Below are 14,818 nucleotides of genomic sequence, written 5' to 3'. Positions count from 1 at the left end.
GCATCAGTTCGGTTTCTTTCACCCTAGCAATATCCACGTCATTCTCACCAAGTTGAATATGCCACTACACTCAATTTAATTTTAAATGGAAGACTTGCTTTATGTTATTCGTTTTTTTTTACCTATTTGGAAAATTGGGATTTTTAATGTTGATGCTTATTGTTTGTTTTTCCTTTAAAAACTGTCACTAGATCGTACCATTTGGAAGTTATACTTGCACCATAACAATTAATAGTTGAATATGAGAATATCTCGGGATATATATTTTCAACAAAGATTTAAGGGGTTCGAATCTTCGTATTCACGTGTACTAAAAAAGTTATATTATAACATTAATATTTATAATATATAGGTACAATTTAAATGTCAAATTACTAAATCATAAAACTATTTTAAGAATGCCCATTTGAATATAACTTAATTGATTAAGGTCAAATTAGTAAATCATAAAACTAGTTTAAGAACGTAACTTAATTGATTAAAATGGAAACTTATAATAATTGGTACTAGGTATAGATATAGAAATAGAAAGTGATATAATTGAAAATATATAACCTTTTTAGTTATAATTTATAAATCCAATCTTGAAATATGGTGGAATCGATTGTATAGAGGGATTGTGTGTAACTGTAGTGCACGTGATAGATGGTAGCAGCTATTATACAACTTCGATTGAATAAGAACTAAAATAGGACTAAATGACGTTGAGGACGAGATTTGGTCCTTATCGTTAAAGAGTAAGTATTTTTCACTTTACTTTGGGTGCGTGAAAAAATTGGGCTCTAAGCCATTTTTTAATATGGTAGATGTACGTTTTCAAGTTATGGTTATCCAACTTGTACTATTTTTTTATCTTTGTGGTAAGTACTCATTTTATGTTAAAATTATCAAATAAGTTATGAACCTATTATCAACATTTACTTCCTTACGAATGAGTTTCTTATTTGAACATAATTTCACTACTTTCTTGAATAAAAATGAATAATTAATCATACAAAATATATAAGTTTTTTACACGAGGTACACCTAAAAATTTATATTTATTACTGAATCTACCATGGACCGCGGAATGGGATGACAGTTTCTCATTCGAAATCGGTAAAATTGATTTTTTTTTATCAAATCACATATCGCAATATACTAAATTATTATTTTTTATAGTACAACATGTGGCGGTGGGGATCAAACTTACAACCTCTTGGTTACAGATATATGCTAATTACCACCGAACTATGCTCGTTTTGGCAGGTCTAACACTTGTTAAGTACAATAAAAATACATAAATAGCAATAAAGACAAAATAATAAACTTTGAGCATAAAATACATAAATTTGATTCAGTTTTTCATAAATTTGTTCACTTTAAATTTTCTTATGGTATAAAAATTATTTGTACTTAAATATTTTTTTTTTGTATATTTTAGTAAATGTGTTATTATCATGTGTGTCATGTCATATCTGTGTTACGTGTCCGTAAGCTCGACAATTTCGTATCTGTACTTATGAGTGGTTAAGCTAGACAATTTCAATGATAATGATTCAATTGTTTGTGACATACTTTATGAGATGGTAACTCCTCAAATCCACTTTGAATAGCAATACATCAGTTCGGTCGGGTCGGTTTTCTGGCCAAGACTCCTACGGACGACTAGATGAAGCTCACTCTGACCAGTTTATTGTCGGGTTGGTCGGTCGGTTGTCGACAAACCGATCTCTCCCTCCTTTTTTTTTACCTTTCGTGTTTTTCGAGCGACAGATCTGTGACTTGGTAGCGGCTGAAACGAGACGATGGGGGGCTGGGTGCGGTGGCGCGAGGCGACGAGGTGAGTGAGAGAGACGGAGCACGTAGGTGAGGGTTGACGTGCGAAGGTTTGGGCGATGATGGCCACAACGTGAGGGAAACTGATCATGAGAGGGAGAAAGAATAGTAGATGAGAAAGAGAGAGTGAAAAAAGGAAATGAGAGGGGAGGCGGTCCGTCAGGTGTGTAAACTCTAAAAAAACGAATCATTTTATATATATATAAATATATAATAATAATAATAGTAATTTTTTTAAAGAGAAATATTTCGATAAGTTCGATCGATTATAGGGGTTTTCTACTGGCCGACCGATCGAAATTATGAAAAATGTCAAGCCGATCACTGGTCGATTGACTAGTCATTGAAACCGATCGACCGATGTCGGTTTCGATCGGTCGGACCGATTTGGTCGATTTCGATGTACACCCCTGATTACATGTACCAACTTTAGTAGCAGTGTATGCAAATTATGAATTTAAAAGGATAAAAGGAACTGGCTGGGAATGATAACATATACGAAATAATCTATTTTTCATATATTATTATAAAATTAATTACATAAAATAAATAACAAATAACAAATAATTAATTAGTTATCTATTGTATAAAATTCAGAACCTTCTATATCTTTTTTTTTAACAAATAACTTTCTACATACTTAACAATATATGTCTTTATTTTAGAACTAGTTAATTAAAAACAAACTTAATAGATACTTGAAAACACTAAACTTAGATTCTTCAAACCTAGAGAATGAGAGAGAGATGATTATTGTTTTTTTTTTCTGAGGATAAATGAGAAGAAGATTAAAATTTTGAAGAACAACGTTCATCTACCATCTCTAATTCCGAACTATAAATTTTGTTTATTTTTTAAATTATTATTAAAAAAACAACTGAAAGTGTCATTTTGTTACAACTTTTGTAGCTTTAATAGACGAAATATGGTTAACAACATTTATTTGTTTGGTAATCCACCCATTGAAAAATATTTTCAAAATTTAGTAATTTTTTTGTATAATTGAAAATAGTTATCCAAAAGGCTTTCATTTTTTTATAAATATAAAAAGTTTACTAAAAACTTAAAGCATTCCTCAAAACATACAAAAAAAATAAAAAAAAAACAGTTATTTGTTTGGAAGCCACATTTTGAAAAGATTTGCAAATTTTAGTTCATTTGAAAAAGATTAAAAATAGTTATCAAAAGCTTTTTGTTTTTGTTTATTTTTTTCAGATACACATCATCTTAAAAAAAACATTTATTTGATTGGAAACCCACTATTTGCAAATGTTTTCAAATTGTAATATTTGTAATTATTAAAAATGTTCAGCCAAAACCTTTTGTTTAAATATAAATATAAAATATGAGAAAAAATTTCAAGCATTTTTTAAAAGAGAAAAATAAAATGAAAATTCATTAAGTAACGCAACCACTTTTTACCCAACTCTCTCCAATTTTCTAGACTTGTCTAGCTGTGAGATGCATTTATTCTGCAAGTTAAATAATTTTTACCAAGAAAAAAAGCATGAAATTTGTTTGGTAACCTACTTTTGAAAATATTTTCAATTCTTACACGATTTTTGACAAATAAAAATGGTTATCCAAAAGCCTTTTATTTTTATATAAATACAAATTTTACTATAAAAACTTCAAGTGATATTAAAAAATATTTAAATGCTATTTTGACGGTCTATGTAATTTCAACTTTTGTTTATCTGAGTATATGTTATTTCGAAATATACATTTTGATCATTGTACTTTAAAAAAGTGATCATTTTGGTATATTTATTTTCATCTCTATCTCATATCTTTCCTTCAATTTTTTAGCAAGACGTTTTATTTACTAAATTATTGAAATGTAGCTATACATATATATTATATATAAACGTTATGTTAAAATTTTGTAAATGAGAACTAAATTGATCCATTTTTAAAAATAGAGGAACCAAAATAGAGTTATGGTATTCGTCCCAAAAAAGGTTCAGATCTCTTATTTCATTATTTTTAAAGGAAAATCTACGTGCTCCGGAGAAAAGATGTATCTAAAAGGACTATGTAAATTAGAATATTTAAACCCTCATCCATCGTTTTGTTGTCTTAAAAAAAAAACTTCAATTATCATACGTTTCTAAAATCATTTGAATTCGTACCATCATTTCAACCTGACTTTTTATTATCTACCAAATAAAAATTAAAATAAAAAATGGAAAGCATAAGCACTAAAATAAATATTTCAAAGCTGGAGCGAGCATACTAAAAAATATATCTCAAATGAACGAGAATACTCAACAATAATTAATATATATCTTAAATCAGTAGATCGTGAATTTGATCACGACGAACGTATCAAAAAATTTTAAATTACATAGATAAAAATAAATTAGAAAAGGAAAGTTAATAAAATTCAACCATACTAATAAAAAAAGTAAATTAAAGAAACAAACACATTTTAATTGGCTATCTGTCAAAAGAAAGGCTATCTGTCGACGATATTCCCATCGTCGCTGTGATAAATGCGATGGGATGGGACGATGCCTGATTCCTCTTTCATTCTCTTCTTCTTCCCTCTCTTCATCACTTTCAACTCTTTCCCATACCAAGATTTCTTCAATCCCCAATTGGTTCCCACTAATCGTTCCCCATTTCATCATAAATTAGCTACAGATTTCTTCATCTTTTCCAACCACTCTGCCTTTTTCTCTCGTTTTTGTGAGCTTCTGAACTGGTCTGGTGGTGGGGCTTGGCTGCTTCCTTCCGGCTATGGCGATTCCAGCGGCCCTGGTGATCTTGCCATTGGGCGTCCTCTTCTTCTTCTCTGGCCTCGTCGTTAATGTCATTCAGGTATTCTGGACTCTACTTCTGCCTCGATCCGTGCCGGTTCTTCTTTCTTTGTTGCTCGATTTGGATTTTTTAAGCTTGCCGGCGTTCTTCAAGCTTCAATTTGTTTCTCTCGTACATGGGTTTTGTTCTTTTTTTCGTTTTGGTGTGTGTGTGCGTGCTTGAGGTGAGTTGCGGAGATTTTGACAGTTAGGTTTAGTTGCTTCAGCCAATTTAGTGGCGTGTTTCGCTTGTGTTCATGCATGTTATTGCTCTCTTATTTGGATTTATTGCCTGGAAATTTAGCGTAGATTTAAAACATGATTATATAATATTTTTATTAATCCAATCGTTGCTTTGGTTTTCAACAAAGTGTGCTGAGAGTAATACCATGCGTCGGTTGTAACCATCGAGTCGACTGATGAGTTTAATAACAAACAAACAAACATAGTTTATTTTCTAGGCAAGCATCGCGATTATACTGTGCTATGCTAGTATCTGTTTTTGCACTCTCACCTTGTCTTCTTTGACACCTTTGCTGGCCGTTCTTATTATGTGCACACCTAATGATGTGATCGGACTCTCAAATCTCTGCTCCCTTGTTTCAGGCAGTATGCTTTGTCCTTGTAAGGCCGTTAACAAAGAATGGGTACAGAAGGATTAATAGATTTGTGGCAGAGCTGTTATGGTTGGAGCTTATTTGGCTAGTTGATTGGTGGGCAGGTGTTAAGGTGCATCGTAGAGATCCCCATATTATGTCATTTAGTAGTTAAAGCTATAACTATCGTTTTTCCTGTAATTGTATTTTCTCCCTCCTGAATTTTAATGACTTATGTCATCCTACTTTTTATTATGCTCTACTGTATTTTGATGCCTTGAAGGAGAAACATAATTTAGAAATATGAAAATTAAGAGTTTTCCATCCTTATTGAATTGTTACCCCCTCTGACAATCCTCCCCCATTGAAAAAGATGATTTTATTTGTATTCTAATGTTTTTTTTTAATTAATAGAGCTACAAAATGATCAATTTTTTCTTGTAAAATATCCATATAAAATGATCTATTACCTGGTTTCTTGGTTCTTGGATCGGACTAATGAAACCTCAATTTTTTGACCATTCCGAATGCAGATCAAATTGTACACAGATCCTGAAACCCTTAAATTAATGGGTAAGAGTGCAATTTTGCATTTTTTGCATCATGGCTGCAATTTTGCATTTTCGACCGTAAATTTATATTTATTTTGGAATATCTGCAAAATGGCTCAACTGATAATTTATTTCCAGGTAACGAGCATGCACTTGTTGTCTCTAATCACAGAAGTGATATTGATTGGCTTGTTGGATGGATTGTGGGTCAGGTACCTATTTACTTTGCTTTCTTAATCAAGGATAGTTTTACTTCAATTTGTAATACATTCAAATATATGGGCGCATCTTCATACATTTGTTGACATCTAGATATATTATATGTTACGTTCCTATCAAAGCTGAAAATCCCTGTGTTTAATGCCATTTTCTTGTTTGATTTATACTTTTTCCTGATTAATAATCTTGAACTTTGTGTGATAGAGATGTGGATGTCTTGGCAGCACGTTAGCTGTGATGAAGAAGTCATCAAAGTTTCTGCCAGTATGTTAATTTTTCTTAAGTTTTTTGAGCATTCATGAGATTGTTATTACTTTTATTTTAAACAAATTTTGAAGTGTTTTTTTTTTGTTCAGTTGCAGACTTGTTATTGATGCTAAATTTCTCCTTTGCACTTAACTTTATAAGCTGACTAAAGTTTTCTAAGTTACCAGAAGGGAGAACCTATCCTTTAGAGTTCTATTTTGGCAGGTTTTAGGCTGGTCAATGTGGTTTTCTGAGTATCTTTTTCTCGAAAGAAGCTGGGCCAAGGATGAAATCACTTTAAAGGTAAGGCATTTATGCTGTACTTTATATTGGATTTTTCACTATGCACTAGAATTTTACAAGCTTATATCTGTGCTTCACATTTTGATTTCATTTGAGTCTCATGTTATTGTTTCTACAGTCAGGTCTTTTACGGTTGAAGGACTTCCCTTTGCCTTTTTGGTTGGCACTTTTTGTAGAAGGGACTCGATTTACAGAGACGAAACTTTTAGCAGCTAGAGAGTATGCAGCCGCAAATGGATTACCTTCTCCTAGAAATGTTTTGATTCCACGCACAAAGGTCAGAGTTTATTTTAACAACTTTTCATGGACTTGTCACTCTTACCATGTTTAGATACTTTTTTTGTTTGTTTGTTTGTTTATATCCCTTCTTTGAACTCCTTGACCTCCGCAAAAGAAATACAGTTGTCAGTTGCCAGCTGCAATTTTACCAAGTCTTTGGGGGTGATGTGAACATAATAAAAACAATAAACAGAATTGAATTTGAATGAGAAAAATTGGGCTCTTTTTTTCTACGTGTATTAATGCATCAACCTACTTCAGTGTATAGCTTATTTTCTTATCAGACATTAGAACATTTAAAAATCTGTCTATTTGGCTTTGAATTTCCTGGGTAACTTTGTTATAAGACGTGAGTTTTGACATCATGACTATAAGTGGCCCTTTAAAGAAAAAGAAAACCAGTTCATGTGTAAAGTATGCCGATGCTATTCTTAAGGTAATTTACATTTTCAGCATCTCATCGCCTGAATTTTAAATGCAAAATTCTGTCATACTTTGAAGTGCAAATTTCTAGGCATGCAAATCATCAAAATGTTTTTTTTTTATGAGAAACAATACTTTCATTGAGAATAATGAAAAAGATACAAGAGCTACAAAAAGCCTACAAAAGGGCATCCAAAAAAACAGCCCGAAAGAGGAGAACCCCTTACAGAAAAGGACTCCAATCCAAAAAAAAATATACGAAATGCAAATCATCAAAATATTTAAAGGAATGCAAATATATTTAGAAAATATACGATTTAATAGATGTGTCTACATTAGTTCATGTGATGTATCTGCATGTCCTGGTCATATTTGTCCCCATTGTTAGTTCTTATTAGTCTACTGTTTAAATTAGACATTTTTTAAGAAGGAAGTTTTTTTATTAATGGAAAGCTTTGATTTCAGCTTCTTATGAAAACGGTTCAGTTCTATTAGAGGAAATTAGAGACATGTCTTTTTTGGCATTTTTTTCATTGAGTAAGATTTTATATTGATCTAGATTTATTTCCCCTGTTTCTATGCTCTATTGAGTATTAGAGTCTGTATCTCGAGCCATAAACAATGATATGTATATGGTTGTTCCAACATGTGCTTAGCTCAGGGGTAATGATACCTGTCTCTAACGAAGAGGTCTAAGTTTGAATCCCCTCACCCTACTTGTACTAAAAAAAATGAAAAAGAAAGTGCACTGTAAAAATGTCTTTCCCTCTTTGAATTCTCTTATATCCAATTGGAGATTTTTTTATTTTGGTAATATCTTTGGATGGGATCTTCGTCCCCCTTTTGTATAATTTCATATCACCAATCAAATTGTTTCCTATCCAAACACAAAAAAAAAAAAAAAGAAATAAAGTTAGAAAACATGGTGCATCAAGCATGCTAGGAATTGGCATCATGATCTTGAAGAAGTATGCGTTTTACTGCAAATGAACATGTCTATGGCTTTTATGGATTGTGGAGATTTGGGCTCATTAGCGTCTTAATTCCATTTTTCTCAATCACCTTGAATGGGAAGCTTTCTCAGTATCAGCCGGGGGATCTCCTCTCCCCCTTTGTATATCGTGTTTCTTCTCTTTTTTTCCCCTTTTGATATGAATCAAGAACAATTTCAATGATACGAAGTTATGAAAGTAGTGGTAAACCCCAATTCTAGGAAGTTACAAAAAACTTCTCCAATCAGATAGAAGAGAATAGTTGCTATATAGGAGAGCATTTAACAACAAATAAAACTGTAGTGCTTTGTGCCTTCCCACCAAATTTTCAAGAAAGTAAACTTCCTTGCATCATAACTATGGTTGATATTTTGAAGTTGAAATTCCTACCCAAATTATGAAAATTCTCTCTTATGTACTATGTGAATTGCCTAATGTTAGCATTGTTTCAAAAGATTTTGGCGTGCAGGTCGTCTTGGGAGAACGGCTTACATTTTTTACTTTTGCTAATCATGCTAAGAGATTTCTTAGTTCGTAATATCTCACTACTCTTAATATCCTAATGTAGTCAGGATAAATGGAGATTTGTTATCTTTTGAGATATATTCGGTGGTTGCCAGTTCTCTCAATACTTGAGAGATATTTATTTATTTTTTTGATAAGAAACAGAAGAGAATCGCACACTAAAAAAAACAGCCTAAGGGTGACGGGTAGCGAGATCCCCTCCCGAAGGAAGCTAAGACATGAATGCCTTCCAATTTCGAAGGATAGAGCAAAGGGAGTAATTACAAAAGAATTTGCTGAAACTATAGCACCATCTAGAAGTAAGCCATACATTACTCCACAAAACAGAAAAATCTTGAGAGACATTTATCACCGAGACAATTTGACAATTATGTTTACTTGACCTTGTTTAAGTTCTATCGTTAAGTACTACAAAGACTTACCTTCTGCAATTCAAGATCGTCTAACTATTAAATAATTTGAAGTTGAATATTTTACCTGTACTCATTTATATAGAATTCTATTTATTTTGTCATTTGTGGGTTGGAGTTTCAAATAATTTTTCATTATGCCTTGTCTAATTATTGGTTGTGGTGACTGTATTTTGAAATCGACATGAGGAAACATCAAGGGTTGGGATAGTCTCATAAACTACTGAATGTGTCATTAACCACAGCATCTCAGGGGATACTGAGCTTTCTGTTTGTTAATGTTGATTGTGTTTCTGCACAACTTTGATTTTCTCTCGTTCATACATTATATCACTTATGTCTACTTGTCTTTTAAAGGAGGGACAAAGCTTTGTGCTGCAACAGAAGAAAATGTTTTTATCATATTTTTGTTTATTCACCTGACATGTGCTGAGCTATATTTACAGCCCATGAATTGGCATAACTTGTTACTCTATTGCTTTCAGGGTTTTGTGTCAGCTGTAGGTCATATGCGGTCATTTGTTCCAGCAATTTATGATGTAACAGTAGCTATTCCCAAGAGCTCACCTCCCCCTACAATGCTAAGACTCTTCAAGGGGCAGCCTTCTGTGGTAAGTTAACTTTGTTAAAAGTTGCTTTTCATTTTTTAATGGCTAATTATATTGGTTAGAGAGTTGGAGCAGAATTCTTAGTTGCTTTGAGTTTGGTCTGGTCAATTGGGACTAATTTTATACCTTACTTTAGAAGTGAATATTGGATTCAAGAAGCCAGATTGGTGTGGGTAATTGATTTTGAATCCTTATTCCTTAAACAATCAAATAAAAGCAAAATGTAACGCAAGGCATCTTAAAATGGGAACCTTATTGATGTCTTCATAACAATGTGAATAACCTTCCGTGATCAATTGGCACACTATGCTTCCCTGAGTTCCATCAACGTGAATCCTTCTCATTTTGGTTCATGGTGGTCATCCTCTCATTAGAGAGAAAAAAATCCTTTGGTTGCAGTTTCTTTCGTCATTTACTAGTTGGTACTCAACTCATGAGTCACAGGCATTGCACATGTTTGTAAAATTTGAAAATAATTGATGGCAAAATTTTAAAATTATTTAATTGAGTATAGAACACGAGTAAACATGGTTTTGAAATTGTACAAATGTTTAATTGTGAAATAAAGTTCATAATTGTTGATTGAAATTGGTTTTTCTATAAGAAAAGGAAATTACATTTATATAAAAAAAAATTATACCCCTGAGTTAGCCTAGTTGGCCTATTGGTCTTTGGGTCCCGTGGAAGAATGAGTTTAAGTCATGATGGCCACCTACTTGAGATTTAGAATCCTATGAATTTTCTTAGCAACTAAATGTAATAGGGTCAAGTGATTATTCCGACACTCACGGATATAAAAAGTTTGAAACTATGCAATGAAAGAGAGAATATGAAAAATTACCTTGAGTTAGCTTAGTGCTCATTGGGGCTGGTGAAAGAATGAGTTCAAACTATGATTGCCACCTACTTAAGATTTAGAATCCTACGAATTTTCTTGGAAACTAAAGTGATTGTTTCGACAATCACGGATACAAAAAAAAATAGAATTATATAATGAAAGATAAAATATGAAAATTTACAAGTATATTGTAAAATTAAAATATTTATTAAATAGTTAAAATTGAAGTGAAATATTAAAATAGTGCCAAAAAGGGAAATCAAGATTCAAGATTTCCCCTTGATATATTATAGGTTACGGCTTGAAAGAAGTAATAGAGTATTTCCAAGTTAGTTTTAATTTTTATTCTTTTAATCTCTATAGCATTGGAGCTTGGTTTCCTTCCCTCTTGTAATTTCATTAGTTCAGCGGAATTAGTTTATTGTAAAAAGAACAAGGTCCATAGATAGTAGCTTTTATGTTTGTCCTCTTGATTATTTTGGTGCAATATTTTAGGCGATACAGTCTACCATGTCTCTGATAAAACCAAAAAGGTGTTTTTTCCCTTTTTGTGTGCGTCTCTCTCCCTCCATCTTGGAGATGGGAAGTAGGGATGGTTTAGAAGTGGCTTTTGGGATGAGTTGTTCAGTAGTTAAACATACAAACCTTTTTTTTTAATCTTTAAACTCAGTATTGAGAAACAATTTCATTGATATATATATATATATATATATATATATATATATTTATATATATTGGATCAGAAACCTGCTTTCATTGATATATATGAAAGTAGGGATATAAAAGAGAGAGTAAAAGAGAGAAATCCCTAAGTGAGGTAGTTACAAAGAAAACATCATTAGATACCAAATCTGTAAACAATGGATTCAAAAACACGATCAGAGGAATGCTCTTTTTCTTGGGAAATTCGACGATTCTTTTCCATCCAAATAGACTGAAAGCCCGCTCGAACGAAGGCAGCCATGGGAGCTTTTTCTCCTTTGAGAAAGGGTGGCCTGTGAAAAGGAAAGTTTTTGCGCTGTTAGCTTCATAGGCAAGTGATTTGTGCCATCCAAAAGATGACAGGATGAAAGGATGAAGCTCCATAATTTCATAGAGAATGTATATTAAGTGACTCTGTGACTCTCCCTTTGCTTTACACTCAGTATTGACGGACCTATTTCAGTGTAGCCTCTGCTTGGTCCTATCATAGAAGATATCTAATCTATCTGGTATTGTAGGTAAATGTGCACCTTAAGCGACATCCAATGAAGGATTTGCCTGAGACAGACGAAGCCCTTGCTCAGTGGTGTAGAGATATGTTTGTGGCAAAGGTAAAAGTATTTTGTTTTTGATTTTCTGTTTTAAAATATTAAATTTATAAACAATACTCCCAACTCTATATTTATTATTTTTCTTTTTGTTTTTAATAATCTAAATTATAAAAACGTTTCCAAAACCTAAGCCAAAATTTGAAAACTTAAAAAAAAGATAGGTTTTATAAATTATTTTTATTTTTGAAATTTGGCCAAGATTTCAAAGTGAAAAACACATCAAAGAAATCAAAGAAATAAAAATGATGTGAAAAAAATTGGCTTACTGTGTGGCCCCCCACTGTTAGGAGGGTAAAATGGAAATTCCCCAACCAACCGTTAGTTATGATCGTGTAGTACGTTTTGTATGTCTGGGAAGGGGATATATTGTCAGAGAAGTAGGGTGGTAAGGTATATCTCATTTTGTGTAAGGTTAAAGGTCAAGGTAGGAGAGCTCCTCAGTCCCCTCGAATAGACTGCGGGTATTTTCTATTTTGTAATGCCCGAGGGCAACTCTTTCATCTTTGATTATCAGAGAATGGTAAGGGGTACCTTGCTCTTACACTCTTGGTTTTTGCGTTCCAGGATGCACTGATGGATAAACATGTAGAAAACGATACCTTTAACGCTGAAGAATTACAGGATCTTGGTCGGCCCATCAAGTCTCTCGTGGTAAGCTCTTTGTTTTTCTTCCCAAACGAAAAGAGAATATTTTATTTTCTTCTTGAGTTAATTTTAACTTTAAGACTTCCAATTTTATCAACTTGAACCCTCACTTGAACCCTTATTTGAATAAGTAATGAAATTTGTAGCCCTGATTGGCTATGATTATATTTTTTTAAGGATTTGCGGTTAACTATGAACCCTTTTGTGGCCGGACGAATTAATTTCTATGGGATCTGATTATTCTAGTCGTGTTGGATACTTTTTAGCTGGGTTTAGGAATTTTATTGCTGAATTTAGACCCCAAGGGACAACCTAGTTGGCAAGGACTTGGAGTCTCTTGGTCATACCGGCTTAGAGGTCTTAAGTTCGAACCTTTCAATGAGCTCAATATAAAAAACCCTTGATGTCTCCCGAGTCTGAGCTTTAGGGACGGGTGCGGGTGCTCCCAGGTATAGGGGAGCTCAGGGACGGGCGCGGGTGCTCCCAGGTATAGGGGAGTAAAGCTCCGACTCCCAATTAAAAAAAAAAATTGATCGCTGATTTTAGACACTACGACGACGAAATTATTTTTACAAATGTGCTACTATTTAGCTGAGTTTAGGCACAGCTTATTGTTGTATTTAGGTGTACCCTTTTACCTGATTGATCTTGTGACTAGATTCAAGTTTTTCTCTTAGTGTTTAGGCTTGAGCATTTTTACCATGTAGGACTTTATTTTACTGCTTAATTGGTTAAGTTTTGTGTGATTTATCGGGAGATCTTATAATTTAGTTTTACCATCTATTCAAGTATAAATGGAAGTTCTCCATTTGATGAAATTCAATGTTCAATAACTGAGAGTGACAAATTTTATTTTTTTATTTTTCTAAAAGAACTTCCAACTTCTCTGTCTCTCTCACAGGTGACTATTTCATGGATATGTCTGCTTATCTTGGGGTCCCTCAAGTTTCTTCAAGGCTCTTCCTTTTTATCCTCATGGAAAGGTCTTACATTCTCAGCATCGGGCCTCGCCATTGTTACAGTCCTCATGCAGATCCTTATACGTTTCTCCCAGGCGGAGCGGTCCGCCCCCGCTAAGGTAGTCCCGGCCAAGCCTAACGACCCAAGACGACAGCCAAAACAGAACTAGAATCTAGACAGACTCACTGTTGCCTAAAACCTTGTTATATTTTCTTTTTTACACGATTGCTTATTTATCTGCAGTCGTAGTTTTGTGAACTTATACATGTGTTGGGTCTCTGTATTGTATGTGAACTCATTTTCCTTCTCAAATCAAACCTCCTCTCCGTAGCATCTTGTATTTTGCAAATTACCAAGTTCGAATTCCAATTTTCTCTCTTTTTTGAATCACAAATGTAGTCTAATTTTGATAGTTATGTCCATTTTATCTTTAAATTTAAAAATTTTAATTGTGATTCTATACAGCTTTTGTGGACAATACTATTTTTGATTAAATGATGATGCAACGAGGTTATTAGGCCAACGATAATTGATTTGGTATAATGTGATCGATAAATAATTCACAAAATGGATAGTCGGATAAAATAGAACTACTGATTGATAATTAATTTGGCACAAGGTTTGAGTGACTGTTCGGACAGTTGATTGAGGTATATGTTTTTTTTGTTGGGTACAACGTGTGGGGGTGAGAGATCGAATTCATAACCTTTTGGTTGAAGATATATGCCGTGTATTTATTTAACAAATTGATTTCTTTTTTCTATATTGGTATATGTTTTTTTTTGGGTACAACGTGTGGGGGTGAGAGATCGAATTCATAATCTTTTGGTTGAAGATATATGCCGTGTATTTATTTAACAAATGCGGATTGTTGTATTGATTTCTTTTTTCTATATTTACATTATAGTTATAGTTGTATAGTTGAAAAGTGAAACGCAAAGAAACAAAACAGAAAGGAGAAAATCCCCAAAACAGAGTAGCCATGAACAGATGCGAGGGACAGAAGCCCTGCATCTGTCTGCAGCCATTGCAATTTGCAAACGGAGCTTCCTCCAGCCATTGCAATTCTACAGCACCAGGTGAAAGCGACATGCCTTAGAAATTTCGGCATTTGAAGAATGTCTGATGTAATTGTTGACCCTATTGTTGAAAAATCCTATTTGTTTGCAGCAAAAGGGAGTGGATGCATTTGGAGTCGGTTTCAATGGCCTAATCGCTTGCTTCAATAGCCATGCCTAAGCTTTCTCGAATGGCCACCGCCTCTGCTTCTCGTCAACAAGGTGAGCAACTC

The 14,818-nt window shown here is 33.3% G+C and overlaps 1 protein-coding gene across 1 annotated transcript; it reads left to right on the top strand.

Moving 5' to 3' along the window:
• The first annotated feature begins 4,268 nt into the window (after positions 1-4,268).
• Positions 4,269-13,943, top strand: LPAT2 (lysophosphatidyl acyltransferase 2). Its single transcript, XM_022298524.2, has 11 exons — positions 4,269-4,641; positions 5,226-5,348; positions 5,749-5,788; positions 5,905-5,978; positions 6,190-6,249; positions 6,457-6,534; positions 6,653-6,811; positions 9,649-9,774; positions 11,830-11,922; positions 12,487-12,573; positions 13,469-13,943. Exons 1-11 carry the CDS (start codon positions 4,561-4,563, stop codon positions 13,694-13,696), a joined length of 1,149 nt encoding a protein of 382 aa, XP_022154216.1. The 5' UTR covers positions 4,269-4,560; the 3' UTR covers positions 13,697-13,943.
• The last annotated feature ends 875 nt before the right edge of the window (positions 13,944-14,818 follow it).

Source organism: Momordica charantia, assembly GCF_013281855.1.
Source record: "Momordica charantia cultivar OHB3-1 chromosome 5 unlocalized genomic scaffold, Mcharantia_2.0 BLBB01000005.1, whole genome shotgun sequence".
Classification (NCBI taxonomy): Eukaryota; Viridiplantae; Streptophyta; class Magnoliopsida; order Cucurbitales; family Cucurbitaceae; genus Momordica; species Momordica charantia.
The sequence above is the reverse complement of the archived record's forward strand: the minus strand, read 5'-3'. Positions and strand labels throughout refer to the sequence as shown.